Source organism: Notothenia rossii (genome assembly GCF_949606895.1).
Source record: "Notothenia rossii genome assembly, chromosome: 4".
In the NCBI taxonomy this organism is placed as follows: domain Eukaryota; kingdom Metazoa; phylum Chordata; class Actinopteri; order Perciformes; family Nototheniidae; genus Notothenia; species Notothenia rossii.
Genome location: NC_136902.1, coordinates 51447452 through 51463393, shown reverse-complemented (window position 1 = coordinate 51463393; position 15942 = coordinate 51447452). Strand labels below are relative to the sequence as shown.

Here is a 15942-nt window from a genome sequence, read left to right as displayed (position 1 = left end):
TTTCTGCAACAAAAACATGTACTTTAGCCGTTCTGAGATTTCAAAACACAATTTTAGTCAGAATAACTGCAGAACAATTATACAGAGTAGAATGAATGAAACAGGGAGGTCTAGAAACAAAAATAGGACTTACACAGGTTTCTGAATCAGCAGTGAGTCCTATAGTCGAGATTACACACTCAGTGTCTTATTGCTGTTTGTCAGATGAGACAATAAATGTGTGGGTTCCGTCTGTGTGCTTTGTGATGTACTAACGGATGGTTTAGGACACATGTCTCAAACTCAAGGCCCGGGGGCCAAATCAGGCCCTTGGTGGATTTAATTTCGGCCCCCAGGATAATTTCTAATTACTGTTAGATCTGGCCAGCCGGTATATTGCACACACACCTTCACTCAACCCTGAGGGTTTCCTCAGCTCAGAGCCTGAGCCCAAACATTGATGAACTTGCACCCGAGGTGAGAAGTATCTGGCTTGAACTAGCATCACAGAGCAACACTCTGAGTTTACATGGATGTTTCCTTCTGCACTTTTTCTCTCACGGCAACAGGGCATGTTTGGTTTTCTCTTTGAGGGAAATAGTTTTTTTTAAGCTGTTGTTGGCCTGTGGAAAAAAGTCATCATAAGAAATTAAGCTGCAGATAGAACCATAAGAAATGAATGCAACTGATTATTTAATGATTAATGTTGTTTTTATAGGCAATAATTTAAGCTTTGTTAGTTCCAGGTTTAATATGTGCAATAAGTTCATTTCAATAAGTTCTGCAATAAACATTGAACCAGTCCGGCCCTCGAATAGTACCCATTTTTTTATTTTGGCCCACTGTGTATTTGAGTTTGACACCCCTGGTTTAGGAGATGAAAAACAATTCCAAAAGACACGTGGTCATCTTCACTGCTGGTGTTTTCATTGCTTAGATATATGAAGGGTTATTATATCCATCACTGTCCTGTACAAACTATAATGGTAGACAAATGAAACACTTCAGCCCAAATCCTGGTTGGATGTGTTCACTGCGTCTTGAATGTCTATAAAAGAAAGCAGATTGGACACTTAAATAATATTTAAAGTATTTTCTCAACACTGATATAATTTCACATGTTTGAACTCCAGATATACACTCGCTCAGTGATCGAGCCACTCCCTCCTCCTCCCACCAAAGATGCTGCGACCTCCCCCATCACCATGCCGACAACCGCTGGCACTCCCGCCACTGCTGCAGAGGGAGCTCCCAGCAGCCCCCCCAGTGCATGCCCTGCCCCCGGGCCTTCTGTGCCCCGCCCCCAGGACAAGACCAGGAAGAAGAAGATGTCAGACGAGGAGATCCTAGAGAAACTACGTAAGGCTGCTCACACACACACACACACACACACACACACACACACACACACACACACACACACACACACACACACACACACACACACACACACACACACACACACACACACACACACACACACACACACACACACACACACACACACACACACACACACACACACACACACACACACCTCGTAGCGTTAAACACGTAGTATCTCTAGTACGATATATTTTTTTATAACAATGTAGACAAAACATGAACATCTCTTTAGCTTTTCTTAACAGACCTTATTTCACAAATCTACCCAAAAACACATTTAAAAACACATCTATGAGCTTAGGGTCCCACAAGTGCAGACGAGTCTAACTCGTGTCTGGCTTTAGGGCTCTTCCCTCTGCCTTGGTTCCCTCATCAGGAGCCACAGGGGTTTTCATTTTTCTTTGGGTAACAACGTGTATGAGACCTACATGTTTGTTCAGCAAGAGTATCTTTAAAAATGAATGCCACTTGTGATTCGTGAAGCATAAATGCAAATGCCAGAAGTTCCCTGTGTAAAGGAGCTGTCCTACGAAATCTCAAATCTAAATCTACAAGTTGAGAAACCTGATTTAGAAAAGTTTGCAGGAGCGTGAGTCAACACATGTCTGTAAAGGCTGACTGGTAAAACATCCTCTGAAATCTCCTGTAGCCAGTTGTTAGCAAAATAAAAAGCCAAAAGCTTAAAAATGTACCAAGGGGATATATACTGTCTTCATTTCAGTTGTATAACAACACATTCAAATCTCTTAGCCTTTGTAAAACACATATGTTATTCAGGCATCAAAACAAATACACAATCAAAAAGCATCGACTTCAAGACGAGTGAACCAGAGTTTCAGAGTTTTTATTCCTTTATAACTGATCAAATCAGGATCCAATGCTTACAACTGGGTTCTGTTTTCTGCTGGAAAGTCTAAAACAACAATTGGAGAATTATAAAGTGATTCAAACAAATGAGTCATGGTCATTAAGGAAGATGGATTGAATCGCTCATATCTTGTATCTCTGTATAAATAACCATCATCATCCACCCTCAGCTTCCTGTAAAGAATTGTGAAGCAGAGTTCAGCGAGTCCCTGAGTGCTATATTTAGAGTTTACACTGTGTTCTGACCAAGTGGCAAAGTCTGGGGCAGAGCCGGGAGGCCAATAAGGAAGTGCCACAAACTGCAGTTCATCTATTGGCCGATAGACGATGGCTGCAGAAAGGATGAATTTCCATAGACCCCATGTTAAAATGCCCAACTTTACAGCAGAAATAAACATGTTTCTTCCCCTGGATAAAATAACAATTATTCAGGGTATAGTTAGATTCCACCTTAATGATTATTAATTGTTGAGTGAATTGTTTTAAAACGCGACCCTTTTATTTATATTAGGTCTTAAAGTCTTTGCATAAATTAGGGCGTGGTCACTTTGATTGACAGATACGTGCCTCACTGTCAGCTAACAGCAACTTGTCCACTCTGCTAGACTACAACGTTAGCTAGTTGTAGTTACTGTACTTGACCCTTTAGCCCAGGGGTGGGGAACCTTTTTCCTCTCAAGGGCCATTTACATTTTTTCAACATCCTCCGAGGGCCGTGCAAATTATTGACCTCTGCTTAAAAATACTAAAATCACAGCCCATTCATTTCGCCTTTCTTTCATGCTGTGCAAAGAAAAAGCAACCTCTTAATCCAGATATCTTACCATGACTCGCGCATGCATGCACGTGCACGGTGTGGCATGACCACCAAAACAGAAAGATATGGACACAAGATGTGTGCAAATGTATTTAGTTCCCTATCCATGTGAACATTAAGTGGGGGGGGGGACCTAACCTCCTCTAGGGGGGTCCGGGGGCATGCTCCCTTTGGAAGGTTTTTTTTTAAATGTTGAAGTTAAAAGCATCAATCTGGTGCACTTTGAGAGCAACATTAAGGGTGCATTCACACCTAATAGTCCGTTTTCTGGTGCGCACCAGACCACAGTTTGTTACATTGTTTCATTTTTCCGAAGCTTCGGTTTGCGTTCACACGGGCAAAACTCAAACGGACTATAAACTTTAAACACAAGTTATGTGCACGGAAATGCTGTTCAACCATTGATCAGACATTAAGGGGGTAAAGCCGCAAATCCCGGCAATTTCTACCGAAGCCTCCGCCATGGAGCATCGGCAGGTTATTCTCATGCTGCTGTTAATCTGGAGATCAACAGACACTACACATGTAGCGATTCATTTCAGACAGTTTGAAACGCGAGCGCCGTGATTGGTACGTGATCTGCCCTCGCTCAAGGAAAAACCTCCAGCTTGACTTGAGATCGCCCCCGTGATAGATAAATGTAATTATAATGAAGCCAGCTCCAATGGATCATTGATCCACCAGGGGGTGCAGTGGGCTTCCACACTGGAGCTCATGTGAAATAAAGTCAGATACAGTACGCTGGATGTACAGCGGAACTTTGTTAAGATCCATATGTCACGGATATCATACTACTGTGCTAAATAAGAGACATGTAATCATTTACAAAACATCACCATGTGTTTATTTAACAAAATAATTTTGTTATTTGAAAAAAACGAACGGGAGGAAATGCAGCCCGGCTCTCGATTTTTAATCCTAATTTAATCATCATCTTCACCACGATCATTTATGTTTATGTTCGCCGAATTGATATGAAATCACTGACACCTATGAATATACTGTATTCAACTTCATTAAAACATTATTAACGTGCCTAAACTCAGTAATTCAACAAAAATATGTATATCTTAATGGAGCTTCGTCGGTCGATCAGGATCCCAAAGCGTAGCGGAGGGATCCTCATCTGGATGAAGGGTGTTATTTTCCCCATAAGGAACAAGTCGCTGCAAATTATCCCGCTTATTACATGGCCACATTCTCAACAAAGTAACGACATGACTCCCAATATTAATTGAAATGCTTTTATGGATTTAGAAAATGTTTTTATTGATTTAAAAAATAGTTGTATGTATTGATTTAAATTGACATGCATCCGCTAAGAAAAATAGTCCGTTGTTACCGTTTTTTAAACAGTCTGAATGAAACGGCAGCTCTCAGCTGTGTATTTACACAACTAATGGCCCATCAACCACAGCTCTCTCCCCCCCCTCCCCCCCTGATCTTTCTTCTCCAGCAGCTAAATTAACTGTAGGTTACTCTGAGTGACAAGCTTACAGTTAGACACAACACTGTCATTGCAAGTGACCCTCAGTTAGTTGACTTTTATGTTCAACTGCTAAATTCGTTACTGATAAAAAAGGGCTTCTACTGTACCTAATTACCTTAACACTAGAACCGCCAGAGGTTTTTGTATAGGCCTACCTAAACCCGCCAAATCCCGCTATTAGAATGCAATTTTTAACAACATAGGGTGCTACATAACACACTTTCAGGAAAAGTCACGGACTGGGAGACTTAAATATTTTATTGAAAAAAAGTTACATTGCACACACACACAACACACATCACACAAATTGACCCGATTGGCGGTTCTAGTGTTAAATAAACTCACTAATTAATGAAACCAGTTCAATACGCATTATTCTTATTCTTATCATTCTTTATGAGCGCAGAAATAGTCTTAAAATCAGATCTGTTTTTTAAATGAAATCTTTCGGCAGGCAGTTAGCTATGATCACCTATGATAAATGCGCCGCACCTAATCGCTGGCCATTCAGCCACAGGCACTGTTCGAAATGGGGGGGAGCTAGGGGGAGCTTGAGTCCCCCGAAGAGGGAGGGAACGCCCCATAATAAATTAAAACTGCGGTCGCACTTGTGCGCGCAGTGATGAGCGGGCCCTCGCGTCCGTGCGCCTGTCGGGGAGGGCGGCCGGTCGTCCTGGCGTCAAGCAGACGCGCGCAAGTACTCGGAAATGAGCCGTTTGTCATTTCTCTAATTTCGCGTCCCAGACTCCCAGGTCATCCTGCAGCAACCCGGAAACGGATGTCGGCGCGCCGTCTGGAAGGAAAACTAATTTCTCTAAAGGCTCGTCAAGGATCGATTATCGAGGAGGCTGTCTGGAGAAGCCGTGACCGAGGATACACTGATTTAGAGGAGAGAGAAGTGTCTCTGGAGGAGCTATAACCGAGGGTACACTGAAGTATTCTCCGGAGACGATTTCAGCCAACAGTGATGTTTAAAAGAGGCGTGACGCATGGCTGGATGTCAACGAAGCAAAGCTCTGCAAACTGTTCCAGTTGTGATTATAAGTTATTCAAGATGATCAAATGTGCATCAGACTTTCTGCCCTTTACCGTTTGTTTGTTTACTCACTAATCACATCTCCCCTGGATGTTAGGTTATGCTTTCATTGTGAGGCGATGTTTACAGTGAGAACAGCTGCTGAGGTCAGTGAAGAAAGCAGAACAGTGTGTATAATATATATCGCTCAATAATATATGTAACAGGCCTACATTTCACACTTTATTTGTAGGCTTCAGGAGATATCTACCAATAAACAGTAGATATTTTTCACGAAACCATATAGTACTTCACATAATAAAATATACAAGGGCTGTAGCCTGATATTTAGTTATGCTTTAGGAGCTGTTTCTGTTTGTTGTACTGTGTGTGTGTGTGTGTGTGTGTGTGTGTGTGTGTGTGTGTGTGTGTGTGTGTGTGTGTGTGTGTGTGTGTGTGTGTGTGTGTGTGTGTGTGTGTGTGTGTGTGTGTGTGTGTGTGTGTGTGTGTGTGTGTGTGTGTGTGTGTGTGTGTGTGTGTGTGTGTGTGTGTGTGTGTGTGTGTGCAGCCTTACGTAGTTTCTCTAGGATCTCCTCGTCTGACATCTTCTTCCTGGGGGCGGGTTACAGAAAGCCCGGGGGCAGGGCATGCACTGAGGGGGCTGCTGGGAGCTCCCTCTGCAGCAGTGTGTGTGTGTGTGTGTGTGTGTGTGTGTGTGTGTGTGTGTGTGTGTGTGTGTGTGTGTGTGTGTGTGTGTGTGTGTGTGTGTGTGTGTGTGTGTGTGTGTGTGTGTGTGTGTGTGTGTGTGTGTGTGTGTGTGTGTGTGTGTGTGTGTGTGTGTGTGTGTGTGTGTGTGTGTGAGTGAGTGAGTGAGTGAGTGAGTGAGTGAGTGAGTGAGTGAGTGAGTGAGTGAGTGAGTGAGTGAGTGAGTGAGTGAGTGAGTGAGTGAGTGAGTGAGTGAGTGAGTGAGTGAGTGAGTGAGTGAGTGAGTGAGTTGAAGGTGCAGGCAGACAGGCGGGTCTCAGTAGCTTAAAGGGGACCTATCATGCTATATTTTATTTGAATAATAAATTGTAGGGCCATACCTATATAAGGTATATTTATACGTTTTATTTTTCAAAATACCAAACAGATCATGCATTTTAGCCATGCCTCATTTTGCCTCACTCCAGCTCTGTCTTTGCATGAGCTGGAGATGACACCCCACCCCCTGCAAAGGAGGGGGCGAGGCACAAGCGTCATGTTACTATGCTGTTGCCATGCTGTTGCTATGCTGTTGCCATGCCACTGCAACCTCTCATTCCCCTGATAGGTGGAGAGTTGACCATACAGGTGGAGTGCACCTCTGTGACATCATAGAGGTGCAAATCAGAATCCGCATGTATCAAATCCGTTGCAGCCCTGTTTTTAGGTCCCCTTTAAGGTAGTATGTGACATATAAATGGTCAAAAATGGTACATTCTCCATTAGCTTACAAGCTCCATGTTCAAGCGATCAACTATTCCTTCGCAATGTTGCATCACATTGGATATCCGCTTAAGTTGCCCTAGATTGGAATTTTTCCGATCATTTCCCTATGACGAATTAGCACAAATGTGCTTAAAATGCATGAAAAACGCCCATTTTTCAAAATGGCCAGCTTTCTGGGGGGCCGGGCTAATGAAAAGCAATTTGAAATATGTGTGCAATCATAATAGCAATGTGTATACAGCGTTTCGTGAATATCGGAAAAACTATATGCAAACAGTTTGGAGCAATTTGCGACATGTAAATCGTCAAAAATGGTGTATTCGCTGTTAGCTTACGACCTCCACGAGTGATATTTCAAAGATGTGCTCTGCAATTAAGTATCATATTGGATAGGGGCTGAAGTTGTCCTGGATTGGAATTTTTCCGATCATTTCCCTAGGAGGAGTTAGCAAGAATGTGCTTAAAATGCATGAAAAACGCACATTTTTCAAAATGGCCGACTTTCTGGGGGGCGGCGCTAATGGAAGGCAATTTGAAATATGTGTGCAATCATAATAGTAATGTAGATATAGCGTTTCGTGAATATCGGAAAAACTATATGCGAGCAGTTTGGAGCAATTTGCGCCATGTAAATCGTCAAAAATGGTGTATTCGCTGTTAGCGTACGACCTCCACGAGTGATTTTTCAAAAATGTGCTCCACAATTAAGTATCATGTTGGATAGGGGCTGAACTTGTCCTGGATTGGAATTTTTTCGATCATTCCCCTAGGAGGAGTTGGCAAGAATGTGCTTAAAATAGCTGAAAAACGCACATATTTCAAAATGGCCGACTTCCTGGGAGGCGGGGCTAATGGAAGGCAATTTGAAATATGTGTGCAATCATCATAGTAATGTATATACATCATTTCGTGAATATCGGAAAAACTATATGCGAGCAGTTTGGAGCAATTTGCGCCATGTAAATCGTCAAAAATGGTGTATTCGCTGTTAGCTTACGACCTCCACGAGTGATTTTTCCAAAATGTGCTCCGCAATTAAGTACCATATTGGATAGGGGCTGAACTTGTCCTGGATTGGAATTTCTCCGATCATTCCCCTAGGAGGAGTTCGCAAGAATGTGCTTAAAATTGCTGAAAAACGCACATATTTCAAAATGGCCGACTTTCTTGGGGGCGGGGCTAATGAAAAGCAATTTGAAATATGTGTGCAATCATAATAGTAATGTAGATATAGCGTTTCATGAATATTGGAACAACTGTATTTGAGTAATTTGGAGTAGTTTGGAGTCATTTGCGACATGTAAATCGTCAAAAATGGTTTAATCGTTGTTAGCTTACGACCTCCACGATTGAGCTATCAAAAAGGTTCTTCTCAATTTGGCATCATATTGGATAGGGGCTGAACTTGTCCTGGACTGGAATTTTTCCGATCATTCCCCTAGGAGCAGTTTGCAAGAATGTGCTTAAAATGGCTGAAAAACGCACATATTTCAAAATGGCCGACCTTTTGGGGGGCGGGGCGAATGTAATCTATTTACAAATATGTCCGCAATTCCATGAGGAATGTCTGTGCCAAATATCGTGAAGTTCTAAGAAACTATATGTGACTACCACACAATAGGGGGCGCTAGTCAGCAGCTTTTTTGAAAAATTACGTTTTTATTTTACATTCTCGAAAAGGTTGTGGGCTCTGACGTGTGTCCCAAGTTTTGCGTCCGAAGCTCATTTTATGCTATCGCAATTTAAAAAAAATGTATAGGCCACGCCCACATTCTGAATTTTTTGTGACACTTTAAATCTGAGTTCGTAGTCACCCTGAGAGTATGTCTAAAAAAAAAAAAAAATTATTCCATCCGCTCTTGAGTTATAAATTGGTGGTGTTTTTGGCGCCCCCTATAGTTCAAAATGAAAATGCTTTGGTGTGCCTATTCCCCAAGACAGTCTGAACCTATCTACCGAAATCTGTGTTGTTTGGATACATTGTTGATGAGTTATGAGCATTTCTTTCTAAGCCCCGCCTTTTTGCAAGTACGTTTTGATTGACGGCGGCAATATTTATCGTCCTAACATGCTCATTTTCTACGGTAATGTGTCTGACCCTCCACCGATGCGGGATATGAAGTTTGGTGTTGAAAAACAGAAAATTGAAATTTAAGTGAATATTTAACTGTTTTGAACATTATGCTAATTTAGAAGAAAAAAAACGTAGGCGGAGCTTAGGGTTCCAAGAGGATTATTTGTAGAGCAGTTCCACCCGGATATGTGTGCAAAATGTCAGGTCATTCGGAGTTACGGTGCAACTTTGTAAATTTATTCCGAAATGGGATTTTGATAGGTGGCGCTATTGAGCACATTGGAATATTTTAACCCATTGACTCCAGAATGTTGCAATTTTTACCGGTCCTGGCGTCCGTGCAAAATTATACGACTTTGTCAGCATCCTAAAGGCCTCAAAAACAGGAAAGATGGTGACTAAAAATAATAATAATAATAATAATAATAATGATAATTCCACCAATAACAATAAGTTTCCTCGCACTTTGTGCGAGGACGCCGTTGGGTCCTAGCACATCGTGCTCGGGCCCTAATAATAATAATAATTCCATCAATAACAATAGGTTTCCTCGCACTTCGTGCTAGGATGCCGTTGGGTCCTAGCACATCGTGCTCGGGCCCTAATAATAATAATTCCACAAATAACAATAGGTTTCCTCGCACTTCGTGCTAGGACGCCGTTAGGTCCTAGCACATCGTGCTCGGGCCCTAATCCTACAGTATGTGTCCGAAAGGGAGCAGGAGGAAGCAAACACAAAAATATACCAAAAATATACTGCATATTAAAGCAAACAGCTTTAATATGCTTTTTTTTTTAAAGTATGAGCATAACAAATAAAGAAGTGTAATGTAAACATTTACATTATAATTATGATTATTTAATATATAAAGACTATATATTATTGAATTACAAGATTAGATATACTTTAGTTGATCTAAAATATTGATGTGTTCAAATGCTCTTCAAAACACAACTGAAAGTCCATGAAACTTGTCTTTCTGTATTTTTGAATGAAGCGCCATCTCCTGGTTAAAACCTGAAATTGAAAATCTGGCAACGCCCTCTTGGAAAATAGTGGGAGGGCTTAACATTATTCTATACTGTTCTTTGGCAGGTCGTAGGCAGGAAGCTGTAAGCTGGAGTCTGAAATGAAGTGCTACATCTGTAGCAGACGGCTATGATTATATAATCAGACAACGTCCGTTAAAAAACATTATAACACATATAATGAGACGTTCTGCAGTAAGGAGGGGCGTTTCACCGACGACAGGTGTTCTTACTTTTATATAGCTGACGGAGAATTCGTACTTTACACGACACTTTTCAACACTTCATTCTGCTTCACTCTTCAACTAAACAACCGCGGATGTCTTGAAAGACTGTTTCGCTAAAGATTTTGAAGACATCCGCGTTCTTGTGACATGTAAATACTAAGCCTCCTATGTTTTGGTGCGGACTGCGTTCACACCAGCAACGAACCGCTCCAGAGTTCGTAAGCAAGCGCTCCAAGACCACCTAGGGAGGGCCAGGCCCTCCCATTTGACATTCCTGCCCTCCCCCAATAAACACGTTTTTCATTATTTATAAAAATTAAAGAATATATATATATTTTTTTTTTATTATAAATAAACTGTGAACTTTTATGCTACAATGTGATTCGTCCACATTTAGACCAATCGCAGCGTCACACTCTGCCACCTATTCTGGATTTGTTTATTGTTTATTGTGCGTTCTGAAGACTCCCATTTCTGTTTGAATTACAAAATGGACATCAGAAATTGGCTTAAAAGGTCTAAGGATTTATTAAAACGAAATAGCGATGAAAGAACTGCAGCCGATGGTGCTGCTGGCGACCCTGCACCTGCCGTTGCAGCAGCACGCCTTAATGTCACAAGCTTGACCTCGGCAAACCCCGGGGCTGAGTTAGCGAGCCCATGCCTTGACTCATCAAGGCGGCCGCCACCAACGCTGTCCTCCGAGGCACAGCTCCTTGTGCCCCTACCATCACCACCTGCGTTGCCACACCCTGTACCACACCCGCCAGCGTCCTCCTCCTCCTCCTCCGTGCCGGTGCCTCCACTACAGACGCTACCTTGCAGCACATCAACAGGTACTATTGGGCCAGCAACCGCTCAAAGACCAACAGCCCCAGATGATCTTGGGGTTAATAAACCCAACCAGGTGAAACTGATCGTTTTCCAGGGAGATTGTTTTCAGGAAAGAAGCGCACTTTTGCCACTGCATGGTACAACAACAGACCATGGCTTGAAGATTCGTTAAAAGCAGACACAGCCTTTTGTTTCCCTTGTAGACAGTTTAAAGAAATACACCTTCATCTGATGCAGCTTTTACTGTCAAAGGTTTTTGAGACTGGAAACACGCATTACAGACTGATAAAGGACTGCTAAGGCATGCCGCATCAAAACAACACATTTCATGTGAGAGTTTGTGGAGCTTTGTGGGCTCTATAAATAGAGAATTACGGCAAATATGTAATATTTAATGCAGCTGAACCTTGTATTACAATGCCGTTATGTGATGACTTTCAAAGAGAAAAGCAAGCACACTCGGAATAAAGTACTATTTTATTTTTAAAAAACGTTTTCAGATTTCACATCACATAAACACCAAATCCCAGCATGCATTGCGGCTAAACCATCCAAATATCGAGCTGAGGATCTTGTCTACGTTTGTTTCCGGTTCCACATCCACACGCATGGATTAACATCGATTTAATACATTAATGTAGCCTTTGTTTCTGCTAAAAGAGGTGTCGACTAGCTGGGGCAACAAGAAAATCGGCGTAATCGAGTGTGACTATTAAAAAATAAATCATTACGTCGGGGTAGCATTTAGTCTCCCAGCATGGTAAATCGTCACATGTTCACGTCTTGCCATGATACCGGGTTGGATTTACCAGTGTTTGTGCTTCCACGCACACAATGTTTCAAAAGTGGTTTCTATGTTGCCCTTTATTTGTGTATGTATTTGCGATAAGTGTGCGTCTTTACGCAATGCTGTTGGCCTTGCTGTTTGATATATATTGTGCCGCAGGCCCGCAGCACATGGCGGTTTTGTGTGCCCTCCCATGAAAATCACATGCCCTCCCTTTAGATTTGTTCTGGCGCCGGCTCTGCACCCATATGAAACAGAACTGTAAGCAGATTTTATTTTTCTTTATGGATGTTTTACAAATCACTCCCCTTTCGAACTGTATTCTTGTTTATTGATAACAACTTTTTTTTACTGTCATGTAGTATTTTATACCTGTTTACTTTATTCTCTTATTTTTTTATAACTATAATGATCATATAAAGATGTGCCTTTACCTCACTGGTTGTAGAAAAAGCTTCTTATATTCGTTAGCATAGCTAGCTAACCAGATGCTAATAACAACAAAGTTATTGACTGTATGATCAGTATGACAGATGAACAGATCGCCACTGGGCTTTCAACTAAAGACACAGCCACGCAAAAACTGTGTACGGCTCCTTTTCTGAAGTGCCGGAGCCGCGTTCTGATGCTCTCCGTCAGAACTGCACCCCTGTCAGACGAGACATATACCACGTGATGACACCTTAGGCTCGTGTTGTGTTCAAGGACCCTGACTTTGGCCAGAAAAAACAGGCACTCGCTTGTTTAATTATTTTGTGGTCTTGAATTCTTGAATCTTTTTATTTTTTGCGTGTGTTTATAAATTACCTCGAGGGCCGTATCAAATGGTCTTGCGGGCCGTATACGGCCCGGGGGCCGGAGGTTCCCCAGCCTTGCTTTAGCCGGTTGAATGTACTAACAGAACTTCCAAGAAGTCTAAAATGATAATATTATACATGTTAACCCCGTTAGCAGGTGTTTGTGTGCTTGTTAGCTTAGCTTGTTATATAGCTTATTAGCCAGCTAAGGACGTAACCGTTTATACATATATATATATATATATATATATATATATATATGCAGCACCGTAACCAGTGGCACACTAAGAATAAGTGGAATAAGTGTGCAAAAATATTTAAATTGTATTTTTGGATCCTGAACGACACCGCCGCCAGAGCGCGTCTCCCTGTTACCTGCAGAAGGAAGCCATGCTCGCAACGCAGCCCCGCTCTCTTTAACTCCAGGCGACTTTCTGACGCTTTTCTCCGTGGTGCAGTGCTGATCTTTTCACCACTGAGGAAAGCACTTCACAAATTGCTGTACCCATAAGGAGCTTTACACATGCCGCAGTTTTTGCGTGGCTGTGTCTTTAGTTGAAAGCCCAGTGGCGATCTGCTCATTTAAATAATATGCTACAAAGGGCCGGACTGGCCATCTGTGTGTTGAACTTTCCTGTCGGCTCCCAGACCGTAGTCGAGGAAACAGGGGGGGTGACTCTCTGTCGTCTCCCAGGGCAGAAGCAACAAGCTTCAGGTTCAATAACCCACTTTAGCTTAAATGACTGGAGAGAGGCGAGCTCTTCTTGGGAGGCCGTTGCATTTATTTAGCTGTTCTTCTGTTTCACAAAATACATCACAGACCTCTATTTTTCTGCTGCCTCGTCTCACTTCCAGAAACATACACACGCTCGCTCATTTTGCTCTACCATCCACACATGCACATGCCACACCCCTCTCTCTCTCTCTAAAGGCCGCTACACACCAACCTGAGACCAAGGAACGCATACCGAAGGCGTCCCGACTTTTACGTCCGCTACGTCGCCTGCGTCGGCTACGCCGCCCGCCTACGCTACCCGCCTACGCCGCCCGCCTACGAACACACCGCAAAGACTTCAGTCGACGAGTGGCAATAACTGTCCTTACCAGCAGGCAGCGGTAGTGTGTGTTCATCATTCAAAAGAGGCAACAGTCAATCAGAGTGATTTCTTTGGCCGATTTAACATGTTGAATCGGCCGCGGGAGGTGTGAAAATGTGCCGTAAAGCAACGACGGTGCGGGACACACCAACCAACCTGAGTAGGGCGCCGCGAATGCCCGACTGCCTCTGACGGCCTGTGACGGCCTCTGACTCCCAAAATCAGGTAGGTATGTCAGGGCCTTTTAAAGGGACAGCGATCTCATCTCACTCTGCATGACCCTAATATCATAACATGTGTGTTCTGGAGAATCACAGAACGGACGATCGTCCTTATTATTATGCCGTTTAAACCAATTATTTAAATTTGTTTGTTAAATTCGGCATCATGTAGGAAGTTGCGCTGACAGGTCCACACACGTTTCCCCCCGCCCTCCTGTTGAAAATTCAAGATCGTCGGCACGCTGATAACACATTTTTTTTGTAATGGCACTTCATATCAAAAAGGTTGCCGACCCTTGGTTTAGTTTATGATTCAGCCTTGGGTAAGACTTTTATAGTCCATGGATATGATGCCCATAATGCTAAACGGGAGCAAATGTTAAAAGGAGACCCAATTACAAGTGGTGGCCGCCGGAGCTAGCCCCCTGCGGCTCCGGGCGGCGGAGTCCCGCGTTATAACTGGAGATCAAGGAATGCAGCGACACGCGGACTTGGTTCACCAGCAGCCCGCTGTAGTATTAGCTTAATAAATTATGTTAAACAAGGCTTATTAAGCTGAACATCGCCACAATTGTTCTGCTACAGATGTAGCGATTCCTTTCAGACAGTTTGAAACGCGAGGGCCGTGATTGGTACGTGATCTGCCCTCGCTCAAGGGAAAACCTCCAGCTTGACTTGAGACCGCCCCCGTGATAGATAAATGTAATTATAATGAAGCCAGCTGCAATGGATCATTGATCCACCAGGGGGTGCAGTGGGGTTCCACACTGGAGCTCATGTGAAATAAAGTCAGATACAGTACGCTGGATGTACAGCGGAACTTTGTTAAGATCCATATGTCACGGATATCATACTCTGTGCTAAATAAGAGACATGTAATCATTTACAAAACATCACCATGTTTTTATCTAACAAAATAATGTTGTTTAGTCGAAAAAAACGAACGGGAGGAAATGCAGCCCGGCTCTTGATTTTTAATCCTAATTTAATCATCATCTTCACCACGATCATTTATGTTTATGTTCGCCGAATTGACATGAAATCACTGACACATATGAATATACTGTATTTAACTTCATTAAAACGTTATTAACGTGCCTAAACTCAGTAATTCACCAAAAATATGTATATTTTAATGGAGCTTCGTCGGTCGATCAGGATCCCAAAGCGTAGCGGAGGGATCCTCATCTGCATGACGGGTGTTATTTTCCCCATAAGGAACAAGTCGCTGCAAATTATCCCGCTTATTACATGGCCACATTCTCAACAAAGTAACGACATGACTCCCAATATTAATTGAAATGCTTTTATGGATTTAGAAAATGTTTTTATTGATTTAAAAAATAGTCTTATGTATTGATTTAAATTGACATGCATCCGCTAAGAAAAATAGTCCGTTGTTACCATTTTTTAAACAGTCTGAATGAAACGGCAGCTCTCGGCTGTGTATTTACACAACTAATGGCCCATCAACCACAGCTCTCTCCCCCCCCTCCCCCCCTGATCTTTCTTCTGCAGCTAAATTAACAGTAGGTTACTCTGAGTGACCATAGACTATATGTGACAAGCTTACAGTTAGTGGCGTAACAACACCATAAAAGCTGGTGGGTTGAAAGCAATACGGGAGGTAAAAATAACTAGAATAATTGTGATTTATTTATTGTGGCTTTTATGTTTTTAGGTATAAAATGTTATGTAATTCAGGCTTATAGTTCACCCTTCTCTAAAAGCCTTCAACAATGACAATATTCATAGTAATTTAATAAATCCTTCCAACACACATTGTAAAAAATAGCCTACTGTAAGTTAAGAAATCATTCCAATATGTACATCTTCTGATGTAACAACAATAA

General features: G+C 42.3%; 1 protein-coding gene across 4 annotated transcripts in view; it reads left to right on the top strand.

Moving 5' to 3' along the window:
- Window positions 1-15942, top strand: part of pak1 (p21 protein (Cdc42/Rac)-activated kinase 1) — a 142889-nt gene that overhangs the window by 106983 nt on the left and 19964 nt on the right. For all 4 annotated transcript variants that reach the window (XM_079675487.1, XM_079675488.1, XM_079675489.1 and 1 more), the window contains one exon: window positions 1113-1338. In XM_079675487.1, the coding sequence (XP_079531613.1) occupies window positions 1113-1338 (226 nt within the window). The remainder of the gene's footprint in view (window positions 1-1112; window positions 1339-15942) is intronic.